The 18,044-nt window shown below is 43.8% G+C and overlaps 1 protein-coding gene across 4 annotated transcripts in view; it reads left to right on the top strand.

Annotated features, from left to right (window-relative positions):
- The first annotated feature begins 2,075 nt into the window (after window positions 1-2,075).
- PLCB1 (phospholipase C beta 1) overlaps window positions 2,076-18,044 on the top strand; it is a 681,734-nt gene continuing 665,765 nt past the window's right edge. For all 4 annotated transcript variants that reach the window (XM_035005857.1, XM_035005858.1, XM_035005860.1 and 1 more), the window contains exon 1: window positions 2,076-2,535. In XM_035005857.1, coding sequence (XP_034861748.1) covers window positions 2,437-2,535 — 99 coding nt within the window. In that variant the 5' untranslated portion in view covers window positions 2,076-2,436. The remainder of the gene's footprint in view (window positions 2,536-18,044) is intronic.

The raw sequence follows: 18,044 nt of genomic DNA, 5'->3' as shown, positions 1-18,044 counted from the left end.
ACAGGGATTCTTTCTAGCAAGTGGCTTCCAAGGACAAGGTGAGCTCCCCCACCCCCCCAAGAGAGCAGGAGTCAGGTGTATGTTCACTAGGTTATCCCTGGTGATTCCTATAGTGCCTAGTATATAGCTGGTGATCAATACATATTTTTTGAATGCACTGAACTATTTAATAAGCAAATTTCCCCATTGAAGTTTTGGTAATGCTTTGACTTAGTTTATAAACACTGGGCCTGGAAAACCGTAGGGGCAGAGGTTAGAGAGAACAAATGCTTAAGAGAAAGGAAGATTTCTCTCATTTTTTTCTTTGTTCATATACTGTTTCTTCTTTTTAAAAATCAGTTTCATTGAGATAAATTTTATTTTATTTTTATTTTTTAAAAATATTTTATTTATTTGACAGAGAGAGAGAGACAGCGAGAAAGGGAACACAAGCAGGGGGAGTGGGAGAGGGAGAAGCAGGCTTCTCACAGAGCAGGGAGCCCAATGCTGGGCTCAATCCCAGAACCCCGGGATCATGACCTGAGCCGAAGGCAGACGCTTAACGACTGAGCCACCCAGGCGCCCCAAGACAAATTTTATTTATGATAAAATGTAATCATTTTAGTTCTATGAGTTTTGACAAATGTGTACCTGCGTGATATAGAACATTTCCAACACTCCCCAAAGCTCCCTGGTGCCCCTTCTCTGTCAATCCCTGCCCATTCCTGGCCACAAGTGACTAATAACCTGCTTTCTGCCAATATAGGCTAGTTTGCCTATTCCAGAATTCCTCCAGTTGTTTGTTTACCCATTAAACCTGTTGATTGACATATGTAGTTTCCAGTTTGGGCTATGATGAAGAAATCCATGAACACTGTTACATAAGTCTGTGTGAACATACATTTTCTTTTTTTTTTTTTTAAGATTTTATTTATTTATTTGAGAGAGCGAGAATGAGAGAGAGTACATGAGAGGGGGGAGGATCAGAGGGAGAAGCAGGCTCCGCGCTGAGCAGGGAGCCCGATGCGGGACTCGATCCCGGGACTCCAGGATCATGACCTGAGCCGAAGGCAGTCGCTTAACCAACTGAGCCACCCAGGCGCCCGAACATACATTTTCATTTCTCTTGGGAAGTCCTGGGTTTCAGGATAAGTAAACGTTTGACTTTTTATAAGAAACTGCTCCAAAATGGCTTTACCATTTTATACTCTCTCCAGCAATGGATGAGAGTTCCAGTTGCTCTATATGCTCTCAAACACTGGTATTATCAATTTTAAATTTTACCTATTTTGATGGGGGTCCTCTCTTTTTTACGAAATGAGAAATGTTTGTTGAAAGAGGACATTCTTAGATTCATGTTACTAAATGAGCAAGTTTCTATCCATAAGACACCTCTCTCTCCTTTGTCTTTCCTCTCTCTCTCTCTCTCTCTCTCCCTCACACACACACACCACACTACGTGGAGAGGGGGCCTTCTGTCTCCATGGGAAACAAAACCATTGTTTCTCTTAGGATGGACTTTCTTTCTCAAAAGCACGACTTAACCGCATGCCCCTGCTTCAAGACCAGCGCGCTGCAAACTCTTAGGCGCCGCAAGGTTTCCCCAAAGAGCTCTCACGCCGCCTCTCAACTGCTCTCCTCTCTACCAATAAATAATAATTGTCTTTGCAAAGAGCTGGGTTGTGGCCGCGCTGGAGAGCTCCAGCTAGGGGCTGCCTCTCTGATCGCTCCCGACCTCTCCCTCTCCCCACCCAGTTTGGATGCGAAGACATTCCAGGCTCCGGCGCAAGTTCCCCGGAAAGCCCCAGGGAACGCGCGGCTCGCGGGCACCCCGGGCACCCCGGCAACCGGGGCATGGGGCATGCTCAGAGGGCGCGCGGGCGGCGCAGGCGTTGGCTGCAGTGGGGCCCAGGAGCCGGGAGGTGCCGCTGCGTCCCCGCTTCCCGGCGCCTGACCCAGCGCGCAAAGTTGGGCTGGAAGCCGCCGGGGGAAGGAGGGACCGAGCCAGCGAGGGTGGCGGGGAAGCGGGGCGGGAGGAGGTGGGAGGAGGGGAAGGAGCCGGTGGGGGGGGGGGGCGCCGAGCGTGTGTCACTCGCGCTCTCCCTCTGTGTATAGAGGATGTGCTGAATGGTGCGCTTCGAGGCGGCGGCGGCGGAGGAGCAGTACCCGGCGGCAGCTGGCAGCCTCGGCAGCCCGGCTCGGCTTCCCTTCGCCCTCCGAGGCTCCGCAGCCACCGCGGGCGCCCGACCCCGCGTCCCGCCCGGGGCATGGCCCGGCGCCTGGCCCCCGCGCGCCCCGCCTGCTGAGCGGCGCCGGAGGAGGTGCGGAGGCCGGGAGGCCGGGGGAGGCCGGCGGGAGAACAGAGTCGAGCGCCTCGCGAGCCGAGAAAGGAGCCCGCGCCCCGCGCCCCGTCCCTGCCGCGCTCGCCCGGGCCGCCCGGAGCCCCGATGAGCCCAGATGGCCGGGGCTCAGCCCGGAGTGCACGCTTTGCAACTCAAGCCCGTGTGCGTGTCCGACAGCCTGAAGAAGGGCACCAAATTCGTCAAGTGGGATGATGTAAGTCGGGGGCGGCGGGCTGGGGGCCCCAGCGGGGGCGCGGGGCACGGGGCCGGGCACGGGGCGGGCGGCGTGGGGGTGGGGCGAGGGGCGCGTTATGCAATGGGCGCCCCGGATCGGGCCGGGGCGGCCTCGGGGCGCGCGGGGTGGCCACTGCCGAGGCGGCTGGCGGAGAGCAGCGGCTTCGCGCGCGCTCCTGGGCTCCACGGGTTCAGGAGTTGCCATCCTTGCTCGGTCTGGCAGGCGCCCCCTGAGGGTCTTGTCTCTTTGGGGCCAGTGGAGCAGGAGGGGCAGGCTTTGCCAGGGACGGTCCTGAGAGTTTGGAAAGTGTGAAGTTGGGACCAGCTGGAGAGCGCTGGGGTGTGACCAAGACGCGCCCCTCTCCGCCCGCAGACGCACCCCCCCTTAACCTCTTTTGCCCCCTCTCCAGAAGGAACAGCCTCGAAGTCCGAAACTGTTCAGTGACGGCTAACCGCCCTGGCGCTCTTATGGGAGCCCACGCGGCAGAGAACACAGCGGTCCAGCCGACAGGTGGTCGCTGATGCCAAACTTCAGCGCCTGGCTCGGGAGTGAGGGGCCTTGTGAAGGGCCGGTTAGGACACAACTGAGGAGGACTAGAGGGCAGAAGCGGGAGCCCTGAGGGGTCTAGGAGTGCTCAGTGGGCCTGCGGGCAAATGAGGAGAGCTAGTTTTTTTGGGAACTGAGCTGGCTGGAGTCCTCAGCTCAAAACAGACCCGGCAAGGCATTCCCCCACCATTTATGTACGTCTTTTGCCAAGTGGGGCAGAGCTTAGCCCGGACCCGGATCTCCAGGATTTCACATGAGCCCTGGGCCCCCGGCTTCAAGTGACACCCACCCCCCACCATTGCCTTCAGACACTTTTATTCATAATCTTGCTGAAAACATGGGAATCTTCAGATGGAGGACATTATGGTATCAATTTATGTGTCCTGGGTGTCATTCAAAAGGTGTGATAAGAACAATCCACTGGGATCAATCTGAGCTGTCAGGATCTAGAGAAATTTAGGTCCAAATGAAGAAGACATCTCTTAAACAGGAGGAATTATCAGAGAATAAGGTGTTCTTCTTGCTGAAAAGATTTTCCACCTAGTAAATTATAGCCTGTTATCCTCCAGGGTATTTTTCTTTAATCTTCTTAAGCCATTTTTCCAGTGTCTGAAAACAATTTAAATATTACAGGTAGCAGATCCAATTACTTAGTTGAGTGAGTCTGTGTCTATATTTTGTCCATTTGGAAGTGTAAACGAAACTTGGAGTATGAGCCACAGCTTCCTTGAAAGCTAATGCTAATTATTAAATGCTGTAGGCAAGGATGTAAACCTACATCTTTTTACTGAGGACTTTACACTTCTCTTCTTCCGTCCCACTGTAACGACTGGATGTTTTTGTAAATGGAGTAGAATCTAAACAATAAGTTCAGACACAGATTAAATGCTTTGTTTGTGTGAAAGGAAAACAACAACAACGAAAAAGAAAATGCAATTCAGCAATGAATAAAACAGTCTTGCCCATCTTGATGTCTCAAATAGAGAGCTGATGTGATGAGCAAGAGGGTAAGGGCGGAAAGAAGAGAGAGAGAGAAGGACTTTACAAGATATAAAAGAGTATTCCACCATAAGCTCTGGATTTATTCACAGTGATGATTTTAAACAATGGTCCAGAATGTCGTATTTGGAAGAAGATAAGCAGCATCACTTTGAAAATGAGGCTCTTCTATGGAACACATTTTGATACATCCCGGTAGATGATTTTTATCATGTGCATTCATGGCATGTGTATTTCTTCCTTACCTGATAATGCCAGGCCCTATCCTAGCTCATGAGGTGGTGACGCATGTAGACAGAATCTCTGCTGTTATAGACCTTATATGATAGGTGGAGGAGACAGAAAATGACTGAGAACACTGATCATATAGAGATGAGGAGTGATGCAATGAGAGTAATGGAGAGGCCACCAGTCAGACACCGCCTGAAGAAGGTGAGAAGCGCTCCTTCTGAGCACAGCAACAGTGAGTTTCCTGGGAAACCCTACAGGAAGGATGTAGGCACTAAAGAGCGGGAGCCTTGAGAATCTCAGATCTTCTATAGGGAAGAACCTAGACTGCACCCAGGAGTCATGTTATCAGGAATATGATGAACCCTCCTGCAAGTTCCTTGGCGGGCTGTCTCCATGGTGATCTTGAACGAAGAGGAGACCAGACTTTCTCAGGTCCCCTGTATTCTCCTCAGGTGGATACAGGTGACCTAAGTTCACATTTGAACCTGGGTTCCAATTCATATTTGCCCTTCCCAAATCAAGCCAGTTTAGGTGATCTGGCTCATTATATTGCATCTTAGTGATACTTTGTGAGGAAGACAGAAGAGAACTAGATTTTGAGTCCAAAGGCTTGAGTTTACCTGCTGATTCTCTTGCCAGTCAGCTGTGTGACTTGAGGTTAATCACTTAACTTTTCTGAATCTTTGCTGCCTCTTGTGCAAAACTTTGAGAATGCTACATTTTTTTTTTAACCTGTTTTACATATAGTGGTTGGGAGTAACCAGTAGGCACGCTTGGGCATGCATCAGAATCATCAGAGGGGGCTTGGCAACACTCAGATCGCTGGGTCCCACCCTCGGTTTCTGATTCAGAAGGCCTGAGAATCAGCAGTTCTCATAAGGTCTGAGTGCTGCTGAGGCTGCCAGTCTGGGGAACCACACTTGGAAATCACTGAGATATGGTTTGTGAAGTAACTTAGAAAGTATGATAGATAGCTCCCGTGATCTTGTCAGCCTGTGTCAGTTTTTGCTAGTTTGTGATTTTAATTTTATCTCTATGTTTGCCTGTTGAGAAATCATCCAATTGTTATCTTTCTATTTAAGAGGTAGAAGGACCTCAATGACGGAATCATGGACAATCTTTTTAGATCTTATGGCATATTTTATGAAGTGTCTCTGATGCGTAGGCTGGCTTAATTCACATTCATACGTGTCTTTTGAATTTCCTTTATGCAATGAAAAATTTCCAACATTGTCGCCTGCTTCTAGTGGGACTGTTAGGAAGGGAAAGAGAAGCTAGAGGATTTTTGAGAGGCCTTCTTGTCTGTCTTTGAGCAGGGGAGACTGCTGTGTTTCTCCTTTTGGCTCTGACTTTGGGAAATACTTGCATCCCCCCTGCCCCAGGGGTGCATCCCCACCTGCTCGTCTAGAGGAAACTTAAGTGCTGGAAATAATTTTAAAATCTTTCAAATAACTGATCTCCCTTAAAAACTGTAGAACCCTGCTCTCTGGCCTTTAAGAAGAAAGATGGGCAAACTCAGAATACAGATTCTCAATAGCCCATTAGAAAGCGTAATAATACATTTGAAAATGATGAGTGTGGGGCGATTTAAAGTGGAGAGATTATCTCTTGTTCCTTGAGTGGTTAAAACACCATAATCACCCATCCTGTTTTTCTGCCCACCATATGGAATGGAAGATGTCACCTAGCAGGTGCACTGCCCTGCATAATCTGTTGGCTCCTGCCTGCTTCATGGCTGTGGATGCTCTGAGGGTGGTAGTCAAAAGCTTTGATGTAGGCAGTAACCAATCACAACAGACAGTAGGTGGGCAATGGAGTGGGAGCAGGGTCTCGGAGAACCCCCTCTTGCACCAGGACCAGGCACTGGCCTTTCTTTGGCCTGATCCTGAGGAGGGCTGGTGGTCCCCAGGGTCTGTGGGGTGCATAGAATTATTTCAATGTTTGAACAACTAGTAATAGCGTGTATAGTCAGAACATCAAGGCCAGCGATCCAGGACTGACCTATCTTGGTGATCTGTTTTACCAGTGGTATCAAAGGATGCAACTTTATCCTTGCTTTTACTTTGCATTTGTATATTCTGAGCCCCTGTAGTGGAGGGGGGTGGTGTAAAGGGCTGTGGGTGTTGTGGGAGAGTTCTGGCGAGATGGAGGGGGGTGGGGTTTCTTTCTGCATCTGAGTTAGGGAGCTTGGGAGATTGTGAGTCTGGCCCCCCTCTCTCCAGTGGTTGGCCTTGCTCTGTACTGGAAAGTATGTGGAGGAAAAGAGAAAGGCTAGAAACCCTACAGTAGGCCCTCCCAGCCCCTGATTTGTGCCTGTGTAAGCTCCCAGGACCTTGTCTTCTTGTTCTGCAACCTCTAGGGCATGGAAGGCTTCTCATTTGTTTGTTCTTTCTTTTTCTCTACTCTTGCCCTCCAAATTCCAATCTCACTGTAAGTTACTTAATGCACCTCAACCTCAGGTTCCTCATCTTTGATATGAGGATTGTAATATTTCCTGCTGCACGGAACTGCTGTTAAGGTTAAGTGAGGGGAGGCACATGCATTGTTTCGCGTATTGCCCAACACACAGGAAACCCTTAATAAAACACAGTTTTAAAAATTATTGTCCCCCAGTAGTTAGAGGGCCATGAATTTTGTCATAGTGGCCAGTGTATGTTAGATGACTCTTTTATTCTATAAGTGGGAAGATCCAGACCTTAAATGTGTTTTGTTGCCTTTAATGTGGGCTTTGATTTTCATATTTTATAATTAGAAAAAGAAAAAAAATCACATTTTTATCCTTTTTAAAAAAATTCAGGTGTTTCAGAGAAAATGAATCTATATAAAAAGCAGGACACATTTTCTTTAAAGCAAGTCAGTTTAAAAAGCATCCAAAAGCTTTATTTCTACTTAAATTCTTAAAATACATACATATATATATGGAAGGAGGAAGCAATTAAACGAAACTCTTGTAATTTAGTAAGAATATATATATATATTTAAAATAAATATATATAAAAATAATCTCTGTACATTCTGTCTCGCAAGCAGTCTAACTCAAAAGTTGTAATTGTGACTGGCTAAGTTGTTTGAGGAGAAGGCTGAGGAAGCTCAAAGGTTCGGATTTGCATTAATGCCCCATGGATTTGAAACAAGTAGCATCCTCCTCCCTCTCCACCACTCCTCCCCCCACAAACAAAATCTCTGCAGTTAAAACAGGTAATGGGGAAGGTGCAGTATACTACCCAGCATCATACACAAAAGCTTAGTTAGAATATTTGCATTATGTAGAACCTGCAGTTACAGATTCCCAAATGATGGCAGCAGAATGATGGATGACCTGGACAAGATTTATGAAGGGAGCAGAGGGGAAGGGTTCACAAGATGGGCATTCGGCAGCACTCACTTTGGAAAGGTTATGGGAAACGGAAAGAAACAGCTCTTGCTGGTAGGTGGTGGATCTGGTTGGGGCCCCCACAGAGCGAAAGGCAGATTGTAGACTGGAAAGCTGACAGGGGCCCTCTAAAAGGCCACTTAAATATGCCCAGATATGTCCATTTTTGACAGCCAGAGAGCTTTTGTGAATTTCTCACTGATAGTAATTACTTTAAGTGTAAAAGTATTAACTTTTCCAAAAGCTAGTCAAATAAAGCTATTTTAAGCTTTTTATCAGAGTGTAACATGCATTGCAGTAAAAGACAAAAATCAGGAACAGCACTGACGGCCCCAGGTGCTCCCTTCCCCTCACTACACCTCCTCCCAGGGCTAACCATAATCTGACTTAGAACTCTGTAGATTTGTTTTGCCTGTTTTTGATCTTAAAAAAAAACCCTCTTTTTAAATTTCCAGTGAAAACAAAACAAACCCTCTTCAGCCTAAAGCATGTTTTTATTACTGCTGAATGAACCCTCTAGAACAGTAACAGCAAAAATGACTTACCTTCTGTTTAGATGACACTTGATTAGGTCCTTATCTGTCCTAAGGTGAAGTCTGGGAAGGGAAGCAGGTGTAAATGCCCCAAAGGAGGAAACAGTTTAACAAAACCCTAGTAATTTATAAGGAAATGTAATGTCCACAGGCTGTTATTGGCATAGGAAAGCCGACAAGCAACATGCTGTTTGTGGGATATCTTTTTCTCTTCTACATTTTCTCTCTTATCTTGCCTGACTTTGATATTCCTGCCTGTGGTGCATTAGGATAATTTGCTCTGGCTATTAGCATATCTTGAATACTTCCCTTGAAAGTTCAGCCTATCAATAAACAGCTTCAAATTATATTTACCTGCAATGATGTTTAAATGGGACAGGAACATTTTCCTTTTTTTTTACGTTGAACTTGGGAACTTGGTAACCCGTGGTTAAATGTGTCTTTATCAGGATCGGTTCATGTTATCATGAACAAGGAGTGCCAGCAGAAAATGGAATGGGATTGATTTGAATTTTTGACTAATGCTATGGATCTCACCTAAATAACACATCCTTGGTGACTGAAAATGTTGGCTTTCCTGTTACCCAAGTTGACGTTAGGTTCATGCAGCCTTTTCAAATCATGTCATAAATTCCATCTGCTCAGGCAGATTTCATAATGCTTCCCTTTCCCCATCTATGTCATGTCTGATGCCCCAATCTAAGCCATGTACTCCTGTGTATCAGTAGGGAAAGGGACTGGAGACATATTTCTGAGCTCAGTTACACATGAGATTTTAAAGAAGCCATCAATTTCTGGGACAAGCTAACTGAAATATCATGTAAAGAGGGCTCGATTCTTTAAGAGTTCTGGTTCCCCTCTGATCGCTTTAAGTTCTGTTATTTGATTTTCTTATCTTCTTCACAGATTAATTTCAATTTTTGGAAATTTTAACTTTAATTTGCATTCTGAAAAAAAATGCCTGGGTCTGTGTCTTAATTGATGTTGACTAAATCTGTACATTTATCAAGAAACTAAATTATTGTAAATGGGGAAAGAGACTATTATATAAAATCAGAAAAAATAGTATTAAAACAGAACAAAAGGGACGCCTGGGTGGCTCAGTCGGTTAAGCGTCTGCCTTCGGCTCAGGTCATGATCCCAGGGTCCTGGGATCGAGTCCCGCATCGGGCTCCCTGCTCCGCGGGGAGCCTGCTTCTCCCTCTGCCTCTGCCTCTCTCTCTCTCTCTCTCTCATGAATAAATAAATAAAATCTTAAAAAAAAAACAAAAACAGAACAAAAGCATCCCACATCTGTTTTTCATTTCAGGGGATCTTTTAGTTCATGATATTTGCTTTATGTTTTGTTTCTTTTTATGACATTAAAGTTTTACAAAGCAGGGTCAGGGAAAATGGATTAGTTAGCAAAGAAAACACTTTTACCCGAACTCGTCACAATGGGTATCGGTCTATAACAGTGATACTTAAAAGATTAAGAGATTATTTTGCTGTTAAAAAGTCAAATTTTATTTGGAACTTGTTTATAAGTTAGGTAAGAGAAAGTTAATCTGATTCATTTTATAGAAGAGGACATATGAACTCAAAAAGAGATGGAAGACCACAGAACAAGGCAGCAAATGAGCTAATAGATTTAAAAAAATGAAGGACCCTAAGCATGAAGCTTTCTCAGGTTTTCTGTCTCATGTATGGTTGAGTCTCATGTAGCATCAATTTTCACATCCTCTTAGTGGGACTTTTTAAAATGTGGAGTCTGGAAATCTAAAGCTACATTTACCAGACTCTGGAGGCATCTGATATTCTGGCTAAATTAAGTTCCACCAGTATGAGATGCACTCATAGGAGATGGGGAGAGCCGGAGGTGTGAGAAAAGCCACCTTTCTGCATTCCTGGGCTTGTTTCCATAGATAAGTGAGATGCTGAAAGAAGAAACATTACCTTCTCTAATTGTTCTTCAGTGGCTTGTTTCCAGGGCCATGGGTCTAAAGAGGCAATAGTAAGAGGGTGCTCGCTGTTCTCAGGTTACTCTTCCTTTGTCTTCAACTAAGCTAGCGTGTTCTTGACTCCAGGAGTTCCTTCTGGATTTCTTACCTTTCTGAATGTGCTGGAGGAAATCAATAGCTCTCCTCAAGGGACAGTGCTGTGGTGTTCTGGAGTCATTCATGGAGGCCCAACGTGACGCCCCCTTCCCCAATCCTTGTGATTCTGTCAAATGCTTAATTGCTTGTAATTAAATCCTTTTATGTTCAAAATTTCCAGAGAGATTTCTGTTTTCTTCACTAAGCCCTGCTTGATAGGTCTTTTATGGTTCTAGGATTTCATGATTTTCAGTCCTTACGTGCAATCACCATGTACATCCCATGTTTTCTCCTTCAATATTACATTTGAGTAACATGGAGTTTTGCTATAACGCTGCCTCTGGATTTCAATATCGAGAGTGAGTTCTAATAACAGGCGCTAATAAAGCACTATTATTTATTTACATTCACTCCCATTCAGTCATCAAGACCACTTTGAATGGTAGGAAAAGGCAAGCGTTATTCCCATTTTACATAGAAGCAAACTGAGGCTAATGAGTTGTGACTTGTCCAAGGACATACAACTGGTTAGTTAAATTTAAAATTAAGTCTGGTTACATTCTGGGCTCTTTCCAGGCTACCGTGGTATCTCCAAACAGAATCCTTTTGGTAATAAAAGACTTTAAATAGAATCCAGATCAATACTAGTTGAAAAAGATTCTTCTCCAAAGAATCTCCCTGATTTTAGGATTCATACAAAGGGGGTTTAGATCCCTACATACTTACAACTTTTGGCTATTGTCTTCAAAAACAGTTATTCTTATGGTGTATATGCAAAGTCCATTTTTGTCTACATCGTGTTACATGGGAACATAGGAAAACTTCATTGCTACTTTGAGGCATAGGGTATATTCTAGTCTACAAAGGTTCTGTATCAGTCATTCAATATAGACACGTGGTATATGTGGATATTCAGAAAGGGTGTTAAAACAAAGGCCATTTTCTCATTGCCTACCAAGTAAAGCTTTGCGTCTAGCAAGACTCATTACATGTGCTTCTTCACCTTTTTCTCTTCCCAACATACTTGCAAAATGTTGTCTTTTGTTGGTTTCCCATGAAGACGGGTCCTGTGGCTTCTTATGGAAATCATTGATCTTGGGAACCTTGGTAGGCATGAAGGAAATGTAGACGATGACCCTAAGCAGGATGCAGACTGGCTTGAATTTGAGGTAGTGTCAGTTGAGAGGCCAGCTCTAGATTACCAGTGCAGGAGGGTGCATCCCAGGAGGTGGATACGCCTTGTCTGTATTATAACTGGACTAAGGCACCTGGAGGGCTATAGCTTTATGTTACCTATCTTCTTTCTTTCCCTAGGGCAGAGCATAGGCTTGGCACTCAGTAGGTGCTGAGGGAATATTTGTGGAATGAAGGAATTGTCTGGTGTGTGTCTGCACTGGGTTCACACAGGGGAGGCAGACCTGGAGGGTGGTCCGGTTCTGAAGAGACCTTCATGACATACTGCCCGTGACATTGGTTGGAAATCCCTGCCTTACATCCTTCCATTCTATCTGAAATCTCCCGGAGTCCTAAGGGACTCTGTGGCCTTCCTAGATAGGGTTTCTGGATGAGAGTTGGAGAAGCAAAATGTTTATTGTCAATACAGGGCTGACTGCGGTTACAGGACCGATTTCCTGTAAGGTATAAATATGGCTTAAGGTTGAGTGTGTACTCAATTGCAATTTAATATTGGTTGAAAATTATGATGCTCAATGTATTTGCATCCCATATTCTGAATGTTACCAGTGGCTTCTGTTTTCTGAAAAAGATGCTCGCACCCCTACCCAAGTATTGCTGTGAAAATTACCCTTAAAGCAATTCAGACGCCTTAGGAGTGATAGAACAAAAGACTGATGGCTGTGAAAACATTCTCTTTATTATGCTAATGATTCACAAAGACTTCCTTCCTTCCCCACTCCTCCTTTAATTACTGGGGCCACCTACGTTCTCCTACCTTACCTCTGGTCCCCGGGAAAGCGTACGTCTCTAGGTTCTGGAGCCCAAGATTCCTAGTTTCTCTGGATCCTGACTTTATTATTATCTCCCCTTTGATAGTATCTGTTAAAGTTTTCCCTCCTCTGAAGCTCCTCCAAGAACATATCAGTATGCCTTTTAGTCATAAAAATCCCAAGGTGGAATTCCGCACAATGTTCTCCAGCCTTCCTCCTGTAGTTACTGTCCCCTCCATCATTTTCCTGCCATGACTGAAGTGTTGCTTATACCCACCATCCCCCTTTCCTGACATCCCAGCTACTCCTTGTCAACCCCAACTGATACTTTCCAGAACCTGTCTTTGCTTCCTTGCTTCTTTACCTGCTGTAGCTTTTCATCCACCCATGCAGTATTCATAATGAAAATATGGATTGATGCCTCTTAAAAGCTAGACATTTTGTTAGTGTGGTGAAGTTGTGACAATAAAATGTTTGGTTCCTGACCTTGGGGAATTTGTATTCTATTGGGGGAGATAGATGCTAAAGAAATAGAAGTATAGTTATTTCATTATAATGGTGGTAAGTGCTACAGAAAAAGGTATGGAAGTACGTGTGAGCAAAAGAAATGTGGAAGGGTCCCCTGGAGGCATTCTATTAATGGAAAGACCTGGGTTCTAAGTGGGACTTAGGCCATCAAGAGGAGGGGAGAGTGTCAGTCCAGTGGGATAGCACATGAGGGCATTCCAAGGATCAAAGGATGTCCTTTGGAGGACAGAGCCAAATAAGCAGGTGGGGAGCTTGTGGTTCAGGTAATGCTGGCAGGATGGCAAGTGGCCTGCTGAGGCCACTGCAAGGTTTTATCATAAAGTCGATGGGAAGCCATTAAAGCCGTGTTTTCCAACCTCAGTGCTATTGACATTTAGGGTTAGATAATTCTCTGTCGTAGGGGGTCTGTGCATTGTAGGATGTTTTGCACCATCCCTGGCCTCTACTCACTAGATGTCAGTAGCAAAAGCCCCAGTGTGACAAACCAAATTTTCTCTGGACATTGCAAAATTGCCCCAGTTCAGAACCACTGATTAAATTAAACCACTGATTTGAATCTTAACTGATTTTAAAAAGTATTGGGCTAATGCATGTGCATGCGTACGTGCATCTGCATGTGTGCGCGCACACGCATGCACATAGGGCCAGTAAGCACATGAGAAATTGCTCAACATCATTAGTCATTAGTCATAGGGAAATGCAAACTCAAACCACAGTGAGATGCCCCATTATACCCACCAGAGCTGTATCTTACTAAAAAATGGTCCCTTTCCTCAGCTGATGCCCCCATTAAGCAACAGCACCTTGGATGACTGGGGATCTGGGCTCTTGTTTGAATCTGGACTACAGTGTCTGAAGTAATCTGTGTGGTATTTGAGGAAATATGTCTCCAACTTTTCTCTGTATTGTGTTAAGAGAGATTTTTATACCTATCAGTAAAATGCGAATATTGAAATGGTGCTTCTCACCACTGTTTTGCGTCTTCTCTTCTGGACCTGGTAACACACCTCCTCTGTTTTCCTTTATTGGGGGGAAATTTCAGACTGGATAGACCTGTGGAAGAAATTCTCATCAGTGCTGATGCATGTGGAAGTCTGACCTCACTGATCCTAAGTCAATACGTTACCATCCTTTATTGTTTTATTTTTATTTTTTGTTTGCATAGTTAGGGTTGCATTGCCAATGTTTGATGGGATCACATCTGCTTTTCTGTGTGACCCTTAGGATTCTTTTTCCCTGTTTACACAGCTGTTTTCCCTGCAATATATGTATTTGCCATCTTTGGCTCTCCTTTCTCCTGATGCAGGTCTTGGGCAGTCCCTCTGGAACATTGTTATTTTTCCTTGTTGACTCTGTAATATTGATTAATTTAGGAGTACATGCCTTTATTCATATGTGTTCTCTTGTAACAGCATAAAAACATCGAATCACTGTGCAGTTAGGATTGTGGTCGACATTGGCCAATAGACTTTCTGATAATGGTACTAAGGAATATGCTGTGGGTCCATGGACTGGTCCTTGACATTAGCTGTAAGGTTTAGGGTTATTCTTTGCACTAGTTTGCTAGAGCTGCCGTCACAAAGTACCACAGACTGGGGGGCTTAAACAACAGAAATTGATTTGCTTACAGTTTTGGAGGCTAGACATCTGAGATCAAGGTGTTGGCAGAGCTGTTTCCTTCCTTGTGGGCCGTGAGGGAAGCATCTGTTTAGGCCAATGACCTAGCCTAGTGGATGGCCGACTTTTCCCTGTGTCTCCACATCGCCTTCTCTCTGTTTCTGTGTCCAAATTTCCTCTTCCCTGTAAGGACACCAGCCTCATTCGATTTGGGCCCACCCTTGTGACCTCCTTTCAACGTAATCACTTGTGTACAGACTCCAAGTATGGTGACACTTATTTGAGGTACTGCGGTTAGGACTTCGACATATAAATTTTTTGTGGAGGCCACAATTCTGCCCACAGCATATCTCAACCTGGCAGAGTATGTAGCTCCGAGGGGACAACCTGCCGGCTCTATTCAGATATTTGAAGCATTGACGCTTAGGGAAGCAACTAGATTTATTTTGCACTACTTAGATGTTAAAACTGGATGGTAACTGCGTAAATGGAAAAAAAAAACAAACCCAAATTTGCTGGTGGAATTATCTGACCAAGTTCGCTTTGTGAAAAACATTTCCCTACTAATGAGACACCTTATTTCTCCATAAGTTTGAGAGCTGCACTACCCAGGAGAAAGTAGAATGTAAGCCACTTAGGAAATTTAACATTTCCTAGGAGTCATATTAAAAGAGGTAAAAAGAGGGGCGCCTGGGTGGCTCAGTCGTTAAGCATCTGCCTTCGGCTCAGGTCATGATCCCAGGGTCCTGGGATCGAGTCCCGCATCGGGCTCCCTGCTCGGCGGGAAGCCTGCTTCCCCCTCTCCCACTCCCCTTGCTTGTGTTCCCTCTCTCGCTGTGTCTCTCTCTGTCAAATAAATAAAATCTTTTAAAAAAAAATTGAAAAAAAAGAGATAAAAAGAAACAGGTGGAATGAATTCTAACAATAGAGTTTACTTAACCCAATATGTTTATTTCAATATATAATCAATATCGACAATTATTAATGAGCTATTTTATATTTTTTCATTCCCTGTCTTTGAAGTCGTACAGCACATCTCCGTTGAACTAGCCACATTGTAAGTGGTCAGTAGCCACAGGTGGCTAGTGAGTCCATCTTGGAAATGCAGGCACAGAGTATGCATTCTCAACTGGGGCCACATCACCTCCAAAAAAATGAAGGGACAAAAAAAATCCTTTTTGAGGGACAAAAAAAATATCTTTTTTAATTTTGTATAAAGATACACATATGACATATAAATAGATAGGAGTATCTGTGATATTAAAATTTCATTGAGGATGATTAGGAAAATAAATGTCTAAAAGGGCTCTTTAGCGGGACAATAATGAAAAAAAAAATAAGTTGCAAAGCAGCAGCTTCTTAGATCATTATATTAGGCTCACTATGGATGTGTTGATGAGATAAGGATTCGAGTAAACCAGTTTCTATCAAATAAAGAGAAGTAAATGGAAATTTACCGTGCATCATCCACTATTACTCAAGACAAGTATGTTTACCAGTGTTCTCTTTTTCAAGGCAGATGTCTATTGGGGGAAAAAAAATCCTTATAACTTGCAACAAGCAAGTTAAAGTTGAATTCTTAGAGGCAATGTACTTACAAGACACAGGTTTGTCTACATTTTAAGCTCGCTCTTTCTCCCTGGGACTTTATATCACTGTGTTCCTGACCCAAAGCCTCGCCTGTTGTAGGCCTATGTCAGCGGATCTCAAAGTGTGGTCCGTGGACCACCACCAGCAGCAGGACTGAGGGCTTATTAGAAATGCATATTTTCAGACTCAAGCCGAAACCTAATGAATGAGAAACTGGGGAAGGGGCCCAGCAATCTGTGTTTTAACAAGTCCCTTTAGTAAATCTGATGCATCCAGAAGTTTGAAAACCGCCGTCTTAATTGGAATCCGTGTCTTATGGATATAGATGGAGAGAAATAAAAAATAGACCTTCGGAGAGTTGTCTCCATTTTTCTGCAGTAAAATGCAGCAAGAGTTACAGTCTGTCTGCAGTTGCCTTGGAAATGAAGGATGACCATCTATTTCAAACTTCAAACTAGAGCATATGTTCTGACAATTAGGAATACTTGTGATCTGGGTTGAGTGGCTACTTTGGTATGGGGAGAATATAGGCACTTGCAGCTATGTGGGAGGTGGGAAAAAAGCAGGTGGAATTGAAAATGGATATTCATGTATATCTGGGTCAAATCCTGCCTTGGATGGCAAGAATGCCAAGTTCCAGCTGATCTTGGAATGTTAGAGGTGATTATGGAGGAAGCAGGCAGGTAGCCGAGATAAATGATCATTTAACAGAGGGACCGTGGCCGGAAAAGTGGGGTCAAGAAAATATTGAACAAAGGAGCTGTAATTTTGAAGGAGGAGAAGGAATAAGCTAGAAATAGCAGTATTGGAAGCAAATGAGGCAGCCTAGTACAGTGTTCTAAAATACAAGTTTGAGCAGGTTTACCCTGCTGCTTTTAAATATTTGATTGTCTGGGATCCTTGCAGTCAATTGTCACCAAGATCCCGATTAGAATCTTGTCAGATGCTCTTGTCAGACACTCTGATAAGAAAAGGAACCAATCTGAGACTATGTTAAAACTGCAGGTTAATTCCAGATTCACCGGAAGTGGGGATGTGTACTGCGTGAGCCTGTCAGAAAGTTTCATTTTGCCTGACTCTAGAGGATGATGGGTGATAAAACAGACCTGAAAATACTGCTGTGATTTATTGCACATATTGCTGTGAACTTTTATGTATATAATCTCATAGAAGAAGCTTAAACTATTTTAAAAATGTTCTTTCATTATCATATTAAATTTGTTTTCAAATGTCCTTTTTTTACCTTTAGAAGTAATTTTGAAATCTTAAAATTTCAGCCGAATTTCCATGTAACAGCACAATCCTTGTGAAAGATATTTTCCAAACTGCACGTTAAGAATGCACCTTAAGAATATCGGGATAAAACAGAATGGCAGTACTCAAAAACTTAAACACAGGACTCTCGAATGATCCAGTTATTCCACGGCTGGGTATAAAACCACTGAAAGTAGGGACTCAGATATTTGTGAACCTGTGTTCATAGTGGCAGTATTCGCAATAGCCAAAAAGTGGAAACAACCCAAATGTCCGTTGACAGCTGGGTGGATAAACAAAATATGATATGTGCATACAATCGAATATTATTCAGCCTTACAAAGGAAAGAAATTCTGACACCTGCTACAACATGGATGACCCTTTAACACATGATGCCAGTCACAAAATAAACCAGTCACAAAAGGATAAATATTGCATGATTCTATTTATATGAGGTACCAAGACTAGTCAAATTCATAGAGACAGAAAAGTAGGTGGTGATTTCCAGGGCCTTGAGGGAGGGGGGAATGGGGAGTTAGTGTTTAATGAGTGTGGCATTCCAGTTGGGAAGGTGAAAAAGTTCTGGAAATGGATGGTGGTAATGACTGCACAATAGTGTGAATATACTTAATGCCACTGAACTTTATACTTAAAAATGGTATAGGTATTAACTATAACTATTTATGTTATAGGTATTAACTACGATAAAAAAATGCCATGATAAACTTTCATTTACTATTTTAATAAATCAGTTTTTATGCATAATCCACTAATAATAAATAATTTTATGAGCCA

This window comes from Mirounga leonina, unplaced genomic scaffold (assembly GCF_011800145.1).
Source record: "Mirounga leonina isolate KUSES-001 unplaced genomic scaffold, KU_Mleo_1.0 Mir_150, whole genome shotgun sequence".
NCBI classification, from domain to species: Eukaryota; Metazoa; Chordata; class Mammalia; order Carnivora; family Phocidae; genus Mirounga; species Mirounga leonina.
Note: the sequence above shows the minus strand (reverse complement) of the source record. Positions and strands in the feature narration are given on the sequence as shown.